This window comes from Vombatus ursinus, unplaced genomic scaffold (genome assembly GCF_900497805.2).
Source record: "Vombatus ursinus unplaced genomic scaffold, bare-nosed wombat genome assembly UNPS02014818.1, whole genome shotgun sequence".
NCBI classification, from domain to species: Eukaryota; Metazoa; Chordata; class Mammalia; order Diprotodontia; family Vombatidae; genus Vombatus; species Vombatus ursinus.
In genome coordinates, this window is record NW_020954596.1 from 25,031,341 (window position 1) to 25,047,937 (window position 16,597).

General features: G+C 39.4%; 1 protein-coding gene across 1 annotated transcript in view; it reads right to left on the reverse strand.

Annotated features, from left to right (window-relative positions):
* The window catches only part of TAPT1 (transmembrane anterior posterior transformation 1), a 92,292-nt gene extending 77,016 nt beyond the window's left edge, over positions 1-15,276 (reverse strand). Inside the window, exon 1 of the mRNA XM_027836629.1 lies at positions 15,003-15,276. Coding sequence (XP_027692430.1) covers positions 15,003-15,276 — 274 coding nt within the window. The remainder of the gene's footprint in view (positions 1-15,002) is intronic.
* Positions 15,277-16,597: the final 1,321 nt, after the last annotated feature.

Genomic DNA, 16,597 nt, shown 5'->3' on the forward strand with positions numbered 1-16,597 from the left:
CTTGCATTTTATCTAGAGGCAAAGGAGAGTCCCAGAAACATTCTGAACAGAAGAAAAACATGGTAATACTCAAGCTTGTGAAAGATTACTTTGGCAGACATGTCAATGATAGATTGGAAAGGGGAGGGACTAAAAGTAGACAGACCAATTACCAATTAGCAAATTACTGAAATAGTCCAAACAAGAAGGGTTGAGAGTCTGAATTAGGATGTTGGTGATAAAAGCAGAGATAGGGGGCAGTTGTGAGAAATGCTATAAAAGTAATTGAGTAGATATGGGAAAGAATGAAGAATCAAAGATGACTCCAGGGCTGACCACCTGGGCAACTATGGCCACAAAGAGAAATGGGGAAGTCTGGGGGAGGGAGATATTTCAGGAGCAAGATTATGAGGTATATTTTAGACATGTAGAATCTGAGACACCCATGGAAGGTCCAGGTAGAAATGTCAGTCAAGCTGTTGGTAGTGAAGGTCGAGAGCTCAGGAGAGAGATTAGGGCTGGATATATAGATTTGGGAGTCATCTAGAAAGAGATAGTAATTGAAGCCATGAAAGTTGATGAAGAGGACCCAGGACAGAACCATGAGGGAAAACCATGGTTAGGGTTAGGGCATTATTATATGGCAGAAGATTATTTAGTACATAAACACCATGGGCTAGGGCAGAAAAGGCTTTGTGAAAAAAAGTGAAGTTAGCTTAACCTCCAAGGCAGTGCAAGACTTTGATGACAGAAAGAAACATGAAGAGGGAAAGAATGTATTTTAAGAACATTTAAAACATCAAGGAAGTATGCTAAATCTAAAGAGAGAGAATTCCACTTAAATATTTTTAAATCTAGGTTCTGAGCAATTCTCACCTGATGTTTTACAAATTCTTTTCTAGCTGGTCCACAAAGTTGCTGACAAAATGCTTCACAGACTGCTTGCCTTATCACAAGGCATCACTTGTACACTTAAAGGATTCTTTCTTTGCCTTCAGGAGCAGAACCAAATTCTTGTATCAAGTTCTACATAACACCTCCCCTCCCTTCCTTTGCATTACCCTACTTCCTTTCTTGTCTCTTCTGTTTCTCCTAAGAAAATTCACTCATGTTATCAATAGAATTTTAGAATTGGAAGACATCCTCCAAAATCAACATCCTCATTTTACAGATGTGGAAACTAAAACCCAAAGAAGGGAACAAAGTTCAAGGTCACATAATCAAGACACAAAATTGGAAAGAAAACCCAGTCTTCTTGTACCCTCACCTTCAAGACTTTAAAAAAAAAACAAGATTAGACTTTTTGCAAGATACAATATTAGTAAAAAAGTTTCAGTTACTTCTCAGAGTTCACTGAACCTAATTCACCATCTTCCTTTCAATAATCAGGAAATCCCAATTCTACTCCCTGAGTTCTAGACAGACCAGCTATAAAAACCATCCACATGCCATTGCTTTCCTTTGTGCTGCTGGTTTTGTGGACATTTTACTAAATATCATGTCTTTTCTAAAGGTGTAAGCAAAAAACAAAACAAAAAAAACAATTCTTATCATAGGATTACATCTTTAGAGCAGTAATCTAGAGCTGGAGGTTTTGGAGCTCAACTTCCTTATTTTTACAGATGAAGAGATGAAGTGACTTGCCCAAGGACTCACAGCTTGTAAGGACCTTGAAACCCAGGTCTTCTTGACTTTAAGGTAGCTCTCCACACTCTTGCCATGCTGCTTCTCAATGATAAAAGTACAAAATGTCAATCACAGTAGGACCTCTTTAGAACACAGACATCAGGAAGTCTAAAGTCAAATTCCCATCTCCCACCACATAGATGAGGTAACAGACCCATGTCCAAGTGTCTGCAATGGCTCTGGATTTCAGTTTCCTCATTTGTAAAAGGAGAAGGCTGACCACCTTAATCTCTAAAGTCTCTCTCAGGTCTGACAGTCTTTGAGTCTAAGACTATATCTGATACAGTTAGATAAGAGATTTCAATTCCATTCAAACCTTTTTAAAGGCCTACTCTTATGTCCAACATACTGTGAAAGGTAAACAGGAAATAAAGACAAAAATGCCACAGGAGCTTCAGTTCTACTGGAATGAACCAATAAGAACACAAGAACAAACAGAAATGTAGAGAGAGAAGAGAGAAGGGAGCAATAAATGAAAAAAGCTGCCAAAAGTTTGCAAGCCTAGAATCAGAAGACTTGGGTTCAAATCCAGATTTTAACAATTACTAATTGTTCCTTGCTTGAAAGTCATTTTACCTCAGCTTCGAACTGATTTTTTTAAAAAATGGGAATAATATTATTTGCATTACCGATGTCATAGGATTGGTGTAAATAAAATCCTTAGTTAAATATCAAGTGTTCTAGAAAGTAAATATTATTACATTAGAGCAGTAAGCAGTAGTTAGTCTGATAGTAGAGAATAGATCTGGCAACAAAAAGACAGGGTGAGTGGTAAACAACCACTTGCACCTCAATACTTTGAGAAGGCAAGGAAGCAATTTTATTTTAGAAGCCTTTCTCTACAAGTAACAACCAGTTAACATTTAAAGTTTCACCATAAAAACTGTACCCTAAAGTTTCTAGATTGATGACTATTATAACAAGGTACACTATAACAGACCTCTATGGTATTGCCTAATGTTTGTTTTGAGGACTATCTGTAGATTTATCATGGTACTTTAGTTCTCTAATGACAGAAAGATGGGCATACTCACTCATAACAAACTTCATCAATTCACTGCCAAAATGACAGATTACATTTGTAAAATAAAATCATAAAATTGTATTAAGTTGCCAACTTCAGGACTTAAAGTATGTTTCAAATAAAAAGATGTATTTCATCTCACTACTACCCACACCTAAAACAGACTAAACCCTGAAGGTTAGGAAAAATAATGGAGTAAATACACATAATGCTTATCACTCAGAATCAAAGGCTGAACAATCATTTGTTGAGCATGCTAAAGAGTGGAGTCTTGTTCAGGTATAGTCTCACTAGAAGGATACTAAAGGTCTTTCCAATCTAAAGATTCTGTGACCTGATATTGGGAGTATGGTGGAGCCAGCTTATAACCCAACAGACTGTTAACTTTTCAGTGTGAACATTTACATTTTAGCTTGATTAATTGTTTTGTTGACAGTCCAGACTTAAGAAAGTGACAAAGAAAATGCTAATAATTGAGATTCTTTTCAGAGAACCTCTTGTAAAACATTTACCAGAGCATCCTGGCCATCTGATTATCTCTTGGATCAGCTAGGGAGTCAATAACAAATCTGAATTTGCTTTAGGCAAAATCCCCAAATCTGCCCTGGCATAAACTTAAATCTCTGCATCTATTCCAAAATCAATCCAATAATCCAAGGCCAGGTCCATGTAGTATCATAATGGACATCCCCTCTGACCCATCCTGAGAAAAGAGAGGAATGCGAAATTATCCCCTTTATTTATCTTGTAACCTGAGGTTAAAATTCTAATTAATGTTCTCTTTACTACAGGGATCAGAGTAAATCTGGTTTCCTTTCTCCTTTTTCCCACTGGATCCTAGTTTCTACTTTATTTACTTATGACTTTTCCTTGTCAATATCTATGTAGGCAGGTTAATAATCTCCTATAGAGTGAATTATTCCTATGTCCCTCCAATCCTAAGTGTTTTTGAAATAGCTAAAGAAATTCACTCATCTATGTGGGCTAGGTCTCCTAGAAATTCATGTTATTTAATCTCAACTTCATCCTCCCTGCAGTGACACAATAATTTTATTCCTCCATAACTGATTCATTATCTCATTCACCATAGTGGCAGTTCCAAACTTTCTCATACCTCCTCAAAACTCTCAAAGCACTCTTCTCTCCAAAGTCTTCCAGTTAGGGATCATACTGCATACTTTACTAAAACTGAAGTCATTAACTGTGACCTTCATCTTATCCTCAATGATAACCACTTCACACTTCTCCCCATTAGCCCCTCTTTTATTTAGTCTGAAGAAAAAAAGGCCCTCAGGTTTCCACTATCATTTCTTTAGTCTCTCTAATCTTCAGTGTCTTATCTATTGGTTGTTTCTTTGACACCTACAAATCCATTTCCCTCATCCTAAAAAGAAAACAAAACCTTACTAGATCCTTCTATCTCCACTAGCTATTATCCTATATCTCTTTCTCCCTTTCTTCTACAAACTCCTAGAAAAAGCTATTTACACTAGTTGCCTCCAACCCTCTCTCCACTCTCTTCTAAACCTCCATCAGGCTTCCAACTCCATCAGGCTTCCAACTCCATCATTCAACTGAAACTGCTCTTTCCCAATCTACCAATGATCTCATCAGATCTGGTGGCTTTTTGTCAATCCTCATCCTTCTTTACTGTCCTACAGCATTTGACACAGTTGACTTTCTTCTTCCTCCTGCATGATCTCTCCTCTCTAGATTTTCTGTGACACTGTTCTCTCCTGGATCTTCTCCTACCTGTCTAACTGTTCTTTCTCAGTCTTCTTTGCTGGATTGTGTCATGCCCCAATTATGATCTCAAAGTTCTAGCCTTAGCCCTCTTCTCTTCTTTTTCTACATTTTCTCACTTGGTCACAAAGGTGTGCTGGAGCTAGTTTGAACAGGCTTGAGAGAGTTGACTATCAATTTTCAGTGTAAGCATTTATACCTCAGAAATTGGAAAATACTACAAATTAGGGCTTAACTTGTCTATATGTTAGGGTTAAAGGTCCAACCAGTCACCCTCCTACTCAATAAATTCCTGTGACTCCTTGTCACCTACAGGATTAAATGTAAAATCCTCTGTTTGGTGTTCAAAACCCTTCAAAACCTACCTGCACAGATCCCCTTACCTTTTCAGTCTGTTTACACCTTACACTCCATCACTTAATTCTATCCAGTGACATGGGCCTCTTTTCAGGGCTCTTTGCTATTCTTTGAACAAGATAACTCCATCCCTATCTCTGGACTCTGGGAAGTTTCATTGGCTGTCCTTCATGCATGCAATGTTCTCCCTCCATATCAGCACCTCTGGGCTTTCCTCAAGTCCCAGCTAAAATCCCTTCTGAGAAAAAACCTGTCAAAATTCTTTTTAATCCTAGTATCTTCCCTACGTTGATTAGTTCCTAGTTATCCTATACATTGCTTGTCTATACATGGTTGTTTGCATGTTGCATCCCCCATTAGATTGTGAGCTCCTTGGGCATAAGAACTATCTCTTTCCTTAGCAAATTTACACTTGATAAATGTTTACTGACTGACTGGAGAAGGTTAATAATGCAGATTAAAGTTAACGGTCATAGTACAATTTCCTCTTTTTTTTTTCTTTGCTTTGTTTTCCTGGAGAATCAGTTATTAAACATTTGCCAGCACACTCCTACTTGGTAATCTCATCAGCTCTCTTGGGTTCAACTAGCATCTCTATGGAGATGCCTTTCACATCTATATATCTAGATCTGATCTTTCTCCTATGTTCCAGTCCCAATCACCAACTGCTTACTAAGCATTTCCAACTGGATGTCCCATAGATACCTCAAAATCAACATTTCAAAATGATCTCATTATCTTTTACTCTAAACTCAGTTCTTCTAAACTTACCCATGGGAAACTACAATAAGTGCCTTTCTCCAACCCAGAATTGAAGAAGAGGACAGGCAGAATCCTGAGGGCAAAAGGAAAGAGAGTCTACCAGTTCTAACACTGGGTAACCTTGAAGCAAGACCAGAAACTAGCAATGGAAATGTGTAGCCTACAAGGCTCTGTGTCTACAGCCAGCAAGAATGAAGGACTGAGAAGGTCTCAGAGTGGTCAGAAAGCTCCAGAGTGGGGAACTTGGAAGCCATGGGAACATAAGCGGGCAGTGGGCAGTGCTCAGTGGAGAGGGTATTGAAGAACTCAGACAAAGACACTCCAAGACTAGAGGCTGTAAGAGGTAGAAAACTCTTTCCTGACATGCCAGAGAGGGTCTTGAAGATCCAGCACTCAAGTCCTCAAAGATGCAGAAAGCCTAAAACTGGGAGACTGCCAATGCAGGAAGAGCAAGCAAGACAAACTGTCCCACCAAGAAGAGCACCAAGGGACAGAGCCTGAACAAAGACCCAATTTAAGAAATAATGCTGGAGAGGTGAATAAATAAAAATCACCAAAAGTAAAAAAATTATTATAGATCTAGAGATTCCCAAGTAACTCCATAATGACTGCAAACACAAAGAATTTAGAAAAAAAAATGAAGAGATAAAAAAATGAAATAGAAAACTCTAGAGGAAAGTATGAACAGAATAAGTAATTCAGAAGAGAAAATGACAAACTCTACCCAAGAAATGGAAACTCTAAAAACTAGAATAAACCAAGCAGAAATCAGAGTACCTAAGAGAACAAGAAATACTAGAACAAAATCAAAAGTTTGAAGAAAACAGAATAAAGTGTAACTGTAACATAAACAACTGACCAGGAAAAGAGGTCAAGGAGAGAAAATTTAAATATCATTAGCCTCTCTGAAAACCATGATTTAGTTTTTTTTTAAAAAAAGGAAAATGTTCAGATCTATCAGAACCAGAGAGCAAAGTAAAGCTAAAAAAGACTCCATTAACCACCACCTGGAAGAAGGTCTAAAAGGAAAAGTTCCAGGAATGTCAGAGCCAAAATCCAGAACACCCATACTGCCCCACCCCCACTGCCAAATACTGCAAGCATCCAGAACAAAGTAGTTCAAGTATCAAGGAACTAGAGTCAGGATAATTCAAAACCTAGCAACTCTTACTAAAATGAGAGGAGATCCTGGAATACTATGGTCCAAAAGACAAAAGCTTACAACCAAGAATAGCTTGCAAAGCTGAATATCATTCTACGGGAGAGGAAAAAATGGACCTTTAATGGTATAGAGGCCTTTCAAACATTTCTGATGAAAAAGCTAGAAGCTTTTAAATGCAAACACACGAGTCCAAAGAAATCTAGAAAGGTAAATTTAACTGGAATGATCTGTAAGATGATACAGTGCTAAAATTTTAATAAGGGGAGAAGAAACAAATATCTCTTCAGAACCTTAATGTCCTCAAAGCAAAGTTAAATAAGAAAAACAAAGGCCGTAGGGATAGACTAATGCTGTTTTAAGAGTTTTAAGAGGGGAAAGAGAAAAAAGAAAGAGAAAAGGAAAGAGAAAGAAGAAAAAGAAGGGAGGGTAAGAAAATACACTAATGTAGGAAAAAAAATAAGAAAGGGCTTGAACATGCTATTTCTTATAATTGTTGGGCATGATAAGTATAACATACAATATAAACATACAAGCATGAAGAAAGGGATAGAGAGAGTAGCATAAGATGAACTTATCCAAAATGATCAAAGAAGTGTTGAACACACATGTACAAACAGTTTGGGGTAGAAATACATCAAACTCATCAAGTAAACAAGTGGGCATAGGGAGAGGGTTGTTAAGAAAATACTCCTTGATTCTCTCTTCTCTCTAGGTTTTCAGGACACCATTTTGTCCTGGTTTTCCTCCTACCTATCTGATCCCTCCTTCTGAATCTCCTTTCCTGGATCCTCCTTCAGATCATGCCTTCTAACCATAAGTCGTAATTGTTCTCCTTGCCTTAAATTTCTGCCCTTGCTGCCAAAGTACTATTTCTAAACTATACATAGGTCTGATCGTTTCATTTTCCTGCTTAGTAAAATCCAGTGGTTCCCTATTATGTCTAAGATCAAATATAAAATTTAATTAGGTATTTTAAAACCCTTCAGAGACTGGCTACAATATACTTTTCCAGCCTTATTATACTTTAGCCCCCTTCAGGTACTCTTAAATCCAGTTACACTGTGATTCAGCCATGACACACTATTTCTCACCCATCATTCATGCCTTTGTACAAGCTGTCCCCTGTGTCTGAAATATACTCACTCCTCATACCTACCTCTTAGAATCCCAAGTTTTCTTTGACACTTAAAGATCATTTCCAAAGGAGACCTAGTCCACTCCTCCCTCGTCCAAAGGCCAGTACCTCCACTCGAAATTATCTTGCATGTATTTTGTATCTACTTATACGTGTACATGATGTCTCCTACACAACTTAGAAGCTACTTGTGGGTAGAGGTTGTTTAATTTTTATCTTTGTATCCCAAGTGCCTGGGGCACATGCTAAGTGCTAAATAAATGTTAAATTGATTCCCTTGTAAGAACACATGCTTAATTTTTTTTACATAGTATTACTGTAAATATTCTCTTATATATACATATATATATATAAACTCTCTAAAGTGATTCTGTCCTATAATTTTGGACAGAGTAACCCAGCTAATCATTTTTTTTGCTCAACTTTCTTTACAAGAAGGAAAAATTTATTTCAATAATTTTTCTTGCCAGTTGCATCCTTATTTTTCCATTATTTAGACTGTGTATTACTTAGTAAACTTTTACTGTTTTCACTTTAAGTTAATAAAATGTATAATTGATATATTTCTCACCAAGAACTAAAGATACTACCAATTATGCTGTCTTTTTCATTTTTAATTACTAGAACAAATGCTTCAATATTTTGTAAACAGCATGCCTTCCTAAGTTTGATAATTTTACCCAAGATACAGTCACATTAACTATAAAAGCTAATGTAGTTCTTTTGCATCTTGAACTATTTTATGTCTTATCAACTTAGATGGGAAAATGCAGAATGTGTATCCTGGGGATAATAAGGCCAATTTGGAGGGGAGGAGTAAAAGATGAGCACAGAAAAATAAAATAGCATCAGACCATAGTAGTCCTTGAGTTCTAGGAAAAGGAGTCTGAAATTTCCTCGGTAAGCAAAAAGAAAAAAAAAAAGTCATCCAAGATTTTTTTTTAGTAGAGAAGTGATCTGACCAGATCTACATATGACAAAGAGGAGACTGACAGTGAGCTAGAAAATGAATTAGCAGACAACAGGGGTGGGAAGATCTGCTAGGAGGCTACTGTAATGGTCTAAATGGGTGGCTAAACCTATATTAGGTGGTGGTAGTGGGAAGGGATAGATGTTAAACACTTGGGAGATAAAATGTTGGTGGCCTGATGAACTACTGTCTCCACTTTATGATTTTAAAAAAAAAAACATTGTTAGCAATCTCTGTATAGTAAGATTTGTTGCACATCAGGTTCACTTCTAGCTCTGACACCGTGTATCACACGTTTTTGGAATCTATTAAGTAGCACATAATTTGGTTTTCTTATCACTTCTACAAACAATATTGACATCAAGATCTATCACTTGGATGTTCTTTGCACAATGCCTTTTGGTTTACAACAATTTTGCTTGATTTTGCTATATTAACTTGATTGCTGTCAGATGAACTTTTGGGCTCTCTTCTCGACTATTTCAGGTTTTATGATATAGCTCAGGGCAGGTATGTCACTGGCTGTACTGAAGCGGGGAAGAGGGGTGAGGCATAGACACAAATGGACATAGACACAAATAAAAGAGGGAGTTTGTATAAAAATATTCTTAAAAATCAAATATTCTCAACTGGTTGAGATTTAAATGCTATACCATGTCAAAGACATCTGAATAATATTTTACATTTGTAACATCAGTTTAAATTTACTTGTTGACTAAAGAATCTGAGAATTTAAAATGTAGATTAGCTTATCAATGTAGTAGTAAATACATTTCATTTGTCTAGATTAGACTCGTGGTTAGTCCAGGCAATTAAGTAAAAAGATACTGGATGTATTAGCCAGCGTTATGAAAGGGCTTACCTTCCTTTGCAAATGATCTCCAAAGCAGTCCAGGGGCTATAACCTCCCTAGTGAGCTCTAGAATCACAGATCTAGAGCTGGACAAAACCTCACAAACTATCTAATCAAATCTCACCATTTCACAGGTTAAGAAAGGGATTTCACAAGTAGTAAATGTCAGAGGTTAGATATTTGTTTCAGAATCAAGATTAGCCTTCAGCAGTTCATGAGTTCAGGAGAAGTTTAGAGTCATATATCTAACAATCTATGTTGTATGTATGTATGCATACCTATGTATGCATGACAAGACCTATGGTTTTATTGGTTCAGGGAACTCTCATGGAGAAAACTTCCTTTACCAAAGCAGATTGGTCTTACAGATGTGACTACCTGCCCATGGTCACATGTCCAGTATGTATCAAGGGACAAGTACTTGAACCCTGGAATTCCTGACTATGAGGTAGCCTTTCTAGCTACTATACCACACTGCCTCTTAACAATTACATTATTGACACATATTATGCTCATTTTACACATAAGGAATCCAATGCTCCAAAAGCGCATGACACACTGCTAAGCACCTGAGAAAGGACAGGTCTTCCTGACTCCAGGTTTAATACTACTCCAATCCATTCCTCAACAATGAATGCTCCTTCTCTTCTCCTCCCAGTCTCTTCTTTAAGTCTGTTTTTTTTTTGAAAGAAAATTATTTAAATTTTACTACCAAAGCAAAAATTGAAAGAATGTACAGTTGTTAAAAATAAACTCGCATAAAGAATCGTAACTGACATTTAGATAGTACTGTTAAGCTTGTGAAGCATTTTACATACACGATTTTATTTAAGTCTCTCAACAACAGTGCAACAGATAGGCACTACAAGTACTATCCCTATTTTGCAGTCGAGGAAACTGAATCAGTAAGTTTATATTTTGTGCCCACGGTCACATAGCTAGGTAATATTCAGAGGCAAGATTCAAACCCACATTTGATTGAACTAAGTTCAAATCTAGCACTATATTCATCTTTTGCTTATATAATATATAACAGGCTATATGAGTAATCAAAATCCACAAAAAAATCCCAAACTTTCTGTTTAGTTATTAGTTTCAATCATTTCTACTAAATCTTTTGGAGGAATTCCTGACAAGTAGCAATTAACTTATTTGACTTTTTTCAACTCTCACTGCTCATCTCCTTCCCCATCCTCCCAATAATAACTAAGTTAAATGATCAGTACGAAGAAAAATAGAAAGACTGACAAATGATTCAAAAAATGCATACCTAGAATATTGTTATGATATGAACAGTCATTAAAATTTTCATTGAGTCCAAAAGTCCATAGCACTCTTAGCAAATATAACAATCAAACCTTACTCTAAGCTCCTTACAAATTAATTCTTATCTATTCATCCTTAAAACTTCTCCCTTAGTTTCTATTTATAGATAATTATTGTTTGTTTTCCATCGTATTTTATGTTCTGAGCCTCAAAAGTGGGACAGAAATATTGAGCAAGCAACATGAGGATTTTTAAATCCAGTTCTAGTAAGTGAACAAAGGTAAGAAGGTAAGTTACCCAATTCAATGAAATATTAATCAAATGCCTACTATATGCAGGGAGATGAGAGTAAGTGGGATGCAATCATTAGATCAGGAACTATATTATTATCCTCTTACATTTACTATCCTCTTAAGCTTATTCTGTTCTAGCAAAGAGAAATGAAAAGACTGCTAGTTATTGGTATAAGAGTGGGAAAGAGAAAAATTACAAGACCTAAAGATAATAGTTCAAGTAACGTGTTGATCAACTCTCCTGAGTTACAAGCCCCTGCCTATTACCAGGTCTGTCTTTGGCACTGTGCCCCTAAGTTCCTGGCCATCTAAGGAGACAAAAAAAGATACAAGGCTTTTGATATGATCAATGAGGACTATATGGAAGATAATAAAAGCAAGAAGCAAAGATACCACAACAGAACTAGTATTGTATCCATTTCCAAAGACACTTGGTAGTAGTCACGAGTATCTCTGGAAAGATTCACAGGAGAACAAAAATGAATAGCTTTTATATTTAAAAAAATAAAACAAAACTTAAAAAGGAAGATTACCTCTTCAGTCATATTTTCTTTTTTTTTTTTAAATTTAAGAATTACTGTCCTATATCCTCCTCCCTTTCTCCACAGCCTCATACACTAGAATGAAATGCTGTTGTATAGACGAACAAGGGTACAATCCAAAAATACAAAATAAAAAATTGTACTGGCTAAAACAACAATCTTTGGGTTAACACCATTTCTTTGACTGTCATTACTAGTCTCACACACACACACACACACACACACACACACACACACACACCCATATAAGAGGCAAATATTCTCCTTTCCTCTCCAAAGGGTATCTGCTTTGATATTTTTTTCTACTAACTGTACTTTAAATACAAGACTAAATGTTAAATTTCATAGTTCAATGGCTTAATGATGCTGATAAAGTTGAATATGGTGTACGTGTTTAAGGCTGTGGTAAACAAAGCATCTTGATTTGGGGAGACAAAGATGGAACTATGGAGAAATGTGGGGTGCCTAAGAACAGTGCTCACTAAGTAAAAATAGTGGTATGTTATATTTAAAGTTCTAAAGACTTAAATTATTTGTCTTGACAAGTGGTATAGTCACAGAAGCAACTTTTGAAATGGCAAATTTCCTAAAATTCATGTATAATTTTAAAGAAATAAGAGTAAAGATTGGCAGCATCTCAGTCTGAGTGCTTTTAATCTTTAAGTCCAGGCAAATAAGTCAGCCAAAAGGAACATTTAATACCTTTGTCTTACTTAGCTCCTGCCAATTCAGAGAGTAAATACTCCTTTCAAGCAGGAATCTGACAACAAAATAAGAACATAAAAAAGTTCAGGGGAAAAAAATGAACAGTTTAAAATTTTCAACTTCCTGCACACTCAAAGTAAAAATACTGAGGCTCTAGATTTCCCTAGAACTTAACATATCTATTATTATATACTACACACCATTCTCTACACATCAGGCTCTCAAATTATTAAAGTCATGGTAATTCAAATACTAGCTCAATTTCAATGCTAAATTATGGTCAATTTTATGAATTATTTTGTGAATTAATAATAATGCAGCAGATTTAAAGGTCATTGGACTGTTAAGCAACTTTTCAATAATAAGAGAAAAAAGAACTTGTGTGCCTTTGGATAAACTGCTGCGTAAGAATAAAAAAATGGTTCAGTCAATAATAGTCACTGAAACAGCAGACTAACAATTTCAGTTCTCTCAGATGACATATAGAGTAACAGTACTTTATCCCACTTACTCTGGAGGCAGTGAGGGTAGTGGATGGATAGAGAACTTGGGTACAAGTATGGCCTCTGACACACAGTAGGTGCTGGGCAAGTCTCTTAATCCCTCTCTACTACATGTAATGTGTAGAAAGTGCTGATTTGTATTGGTATATGGGGTTGGTCCTTCCAGGGGTGGGTAACCTGTGGCCTTCTAGGTCCTGAAGTGGGGCCCTTTAATTGAATCCAAACTTCAAAGAACAAATCCTTTTATTAAGGTTTATTTATTCTGTGAATGAAATCACACATCCAGGTCCAGTCCCAGTCTCTGGAGGCAACAATTAAATCAGACTCAGAATACACAAACGGTAGCCAGTGTATGAAAAGCACTGGTCTAAGATTCTAGAAACCTGGGTACTGGTTCTAGTTCAGTCACTTACCAGCAGAACAACTTTGAATAAGTCACTTAAACTTGCTGAAGATGTAAAAGGAATAAGCTGAAATCCTATAGCTAACACTCCCTCCAAATCTAAAGTTTTATGATTCTGAAATTCCGTAACTTAAAATAATTGTTTGAAGGGCACCAGCTTAGTTTAATTTAAATATATATATTAACACTGGACTGGAATTCAAAAGACCTTGGTTCGAATTCTCCCTGCTACTTACTAGCTGGATGACTCTGGGCAAGCAACTTAGCCTCTGTTTAGTTAGTTGTAAAATGGATATGATATTTGTACTGTCTCTCTAATGGGGTTATCATGAGGATGAAATGAGGTAATATGTGTAAAACCCTTCACAAAAATAAACAAAATTCATATAAACAAGAGATTATTATAAGACTACATGAAAACAATACTAAATGGTAAACCGAATGGTACATGTCCATTTCCTTATACTGCCTCCCCACCCCCAAGACGCTTAAGTTAAGGTCTAGTGAAAATCTGAGGAAGACTAAATTCTACATTAACATTTCTGAGAACGTGGAGAAAAACTGGGCTCTATTGCTTTTCCGCAATTCTCTGCCAATACCTTTCTGTTCCTCTATTAGCCCCTTCCCGATTCCCCCAAATATCAAAATAACAAAATCACATCACTTCAGTAATTCAAAAATATAGGAGTTCACTCCAAATCTCCCTCTACCTTCTACCAAAGGATCCACAGTGTAGTGGACGGTCTCCCTGAGCTGTGGTGGTTTTAAAGTCATTAGTTGATGACTAAACGTCTGGTGATGACCCTCTCTAAAATTAGCTAGTCTAATTGTTGGATTACAATGATAATTCTCAATTCTACAGAACTTTAAGGCTTAAAAGATTGTCACTGACATCAAGATCCTAATAACGATCACATTGCTCTCCTCGAAATGACCAATATCTGTCTGGCTGAGGCACTCACGATTTGCCCAATGCTAACCTAGATGACAACTTCTAGAATTTTAAATACTTCTTTAAAATAGCTAACAACAGCTTACAAAATCCACCAAAATTCTTCCGGTTTTAGCCCTTATGCAGATCGCAGAGGTGAACTAACTCCTCGGGCTTAGTTCTAACAAAGTAGCTGTCAACCGTCAAGTGCAGGGCGCGGAAAGGAAAAGAACCTGCAGCTGCAACATAGTAGCCACTCAAAGGGCGACACCAGGGCAAGGGGCTCCGAGGTCACTTAAATGTAACAGTTGCAATCATAACAATAACAACAGTAACAGCAGCGATGCCCTGCGGAGCTTTGGGGGCGCCCGGAGCTTCTCGGCCCGCCGGTCTCCCCACTCTCCCCGGTTCCAGCCCCGGGCCGTGCGTGACCTCTGCCCCAGTCGCCGGCCCAGCCCCGGGCGGCTACAGCGCGGGGGCTCCCGCCCGGGAAAGGGCTCGTGCTCCTCGTCCCGTCCCGTCCCGTCCCGTCCGGTCCGGTCCCTCCCGCCGGGCTCGGGCCGCTCGCGGACAGTCTCCCTCGGCCCGCGGCACGGTGCAGGGAGGACCAGGCGGAGAAGCCGCTGGCCCGAGCTGGCCGCCCGCCCGCCTGCCCTGCCTCGCGAGGCCCGCAGCTGTCGCCTCTCACCTGAGCGGCTCCTGCGCTTCTCCCGGTGCCGGTCACTCTCGTAGAAGCCCAGGGTCTCGGTGAGCTGAGGCGGCGGGGGCCCGTTGACGCCGCCGCTGCCGCTGCTGCCGCCGCCGGGGCCCGAGGAAAAGCGGAGGCTGCTGCCGCTGCCGGGGCCGGGGCCGCCTCCGGCCGGCGGCTGCTCCACCTCGCCGCGGTTGTCCCGGTCCTTGCCGTCCCTGCCGCCGCCCGGGATGGCTGCGGCGCCGGCGGCCGTGTCGCCGACACCCGCCATGTTCGCCGCCTGAACACAACAAACTGTTCCCGACACCTCCTCCTCCTCCTCCTCCTCCTCCTCCTCCCTCTCCTCCTCCCCTCCCTCTTCTCCCCTTCTCCTCCTCCTCCTCCCCCCCGCCCTTCACTCCTGCCCGAGTCCCCCCGCCCTCACCCGAGGAGCCTTCTCCTTCGGGCGCCGCGGGCGCGAGCCTTTGGCGTCAACGGTCGCGCGACCCGACGCCTGCGCGTAGGAAGCCCTGGTCGCCGCAGCCGCCATTTTGTTCCGGGAGCGTCGCGCGATCCGCGGTGTTCTTTGCGTCCGGGCTTCTCTTCTTTCGAAAGCCTCCCTAGAGGATTAGGAAGAAGATCCGAAGTTTGTGGAAATGGAGTCGAGGAAGGGGCTCAGACTTTGGTCGGTGGCCCTTGAGGGGGACGTGAGCAAAGCGCGACCCCGGGGCAAGCGAGGAGCCGCCTCGTCCCGACAGATCCTAGCCTGACAGATCCCACGCTCGGCTGAGCGCTCGGGAGAAGCCTCTCGAGGGTGGCTCGTGCCTCTGTCAGGCCTCCATCGACGTCCCCGCCCCCAGAGCCCTGTCTCCCCGCCGCAGGTGCCACCTTGCCTGATGATGCAGGTCCATTTAGAGTTGGAGATCTTCAATCAGTCAGTCAGCAAACGCTTATTAAATAGGCTGTGTGACAGGCTCGGCTAGGCGCTCCAGGACACAAACATAAAACAGCCCCTGCCTTCCAGGAGCCTACTCTACAGATAAGGAAAGAGGTTTCCCAAGAGGTGAAGTGACTTTATCTAAAAACCAACCACGTAGGAAGTAACAGATACTGGATTTAAGTTTTAGTCTTTTAAACACTGGAATGACCGGGAGCGTTCTTGGAGGTGTCTTTAAATTAAATTTAGGATTTTCGTGATTTCTTAGAAATATTGTTAAGTTTTGGTCTTTCTACTCTTCAGCACCCAACTGCAGCATTCCTACCTGGGCAGCTTGGTGGATAGAGTAGTGGGGCTGGCCTTAGGAAGACAAGAGTTCAAATGTGACCTCAAGACACTAGCTGTGTGACCTTGGGCAAGTCATTTAACCCCTGCCTCAGTTTCCTCATCTGTAAAATGGGGATGATAGACCTATCTTTCAGCTATTGTGAAGATCAACTGAGATAATATTTATAAAGCACTTTGCAAGGTAGCTGGCCATCAGTAGGTGTTATATAAATATTAGCTATTATTTTAGTCAAGACTTGAAATCCTTCATTGATTCCCTAGAGACAGCTAGCTGAAGTAGATAGATTTTAAATCCAGCTTCGACTTCCTAGCTGTGTAACTTAACTTT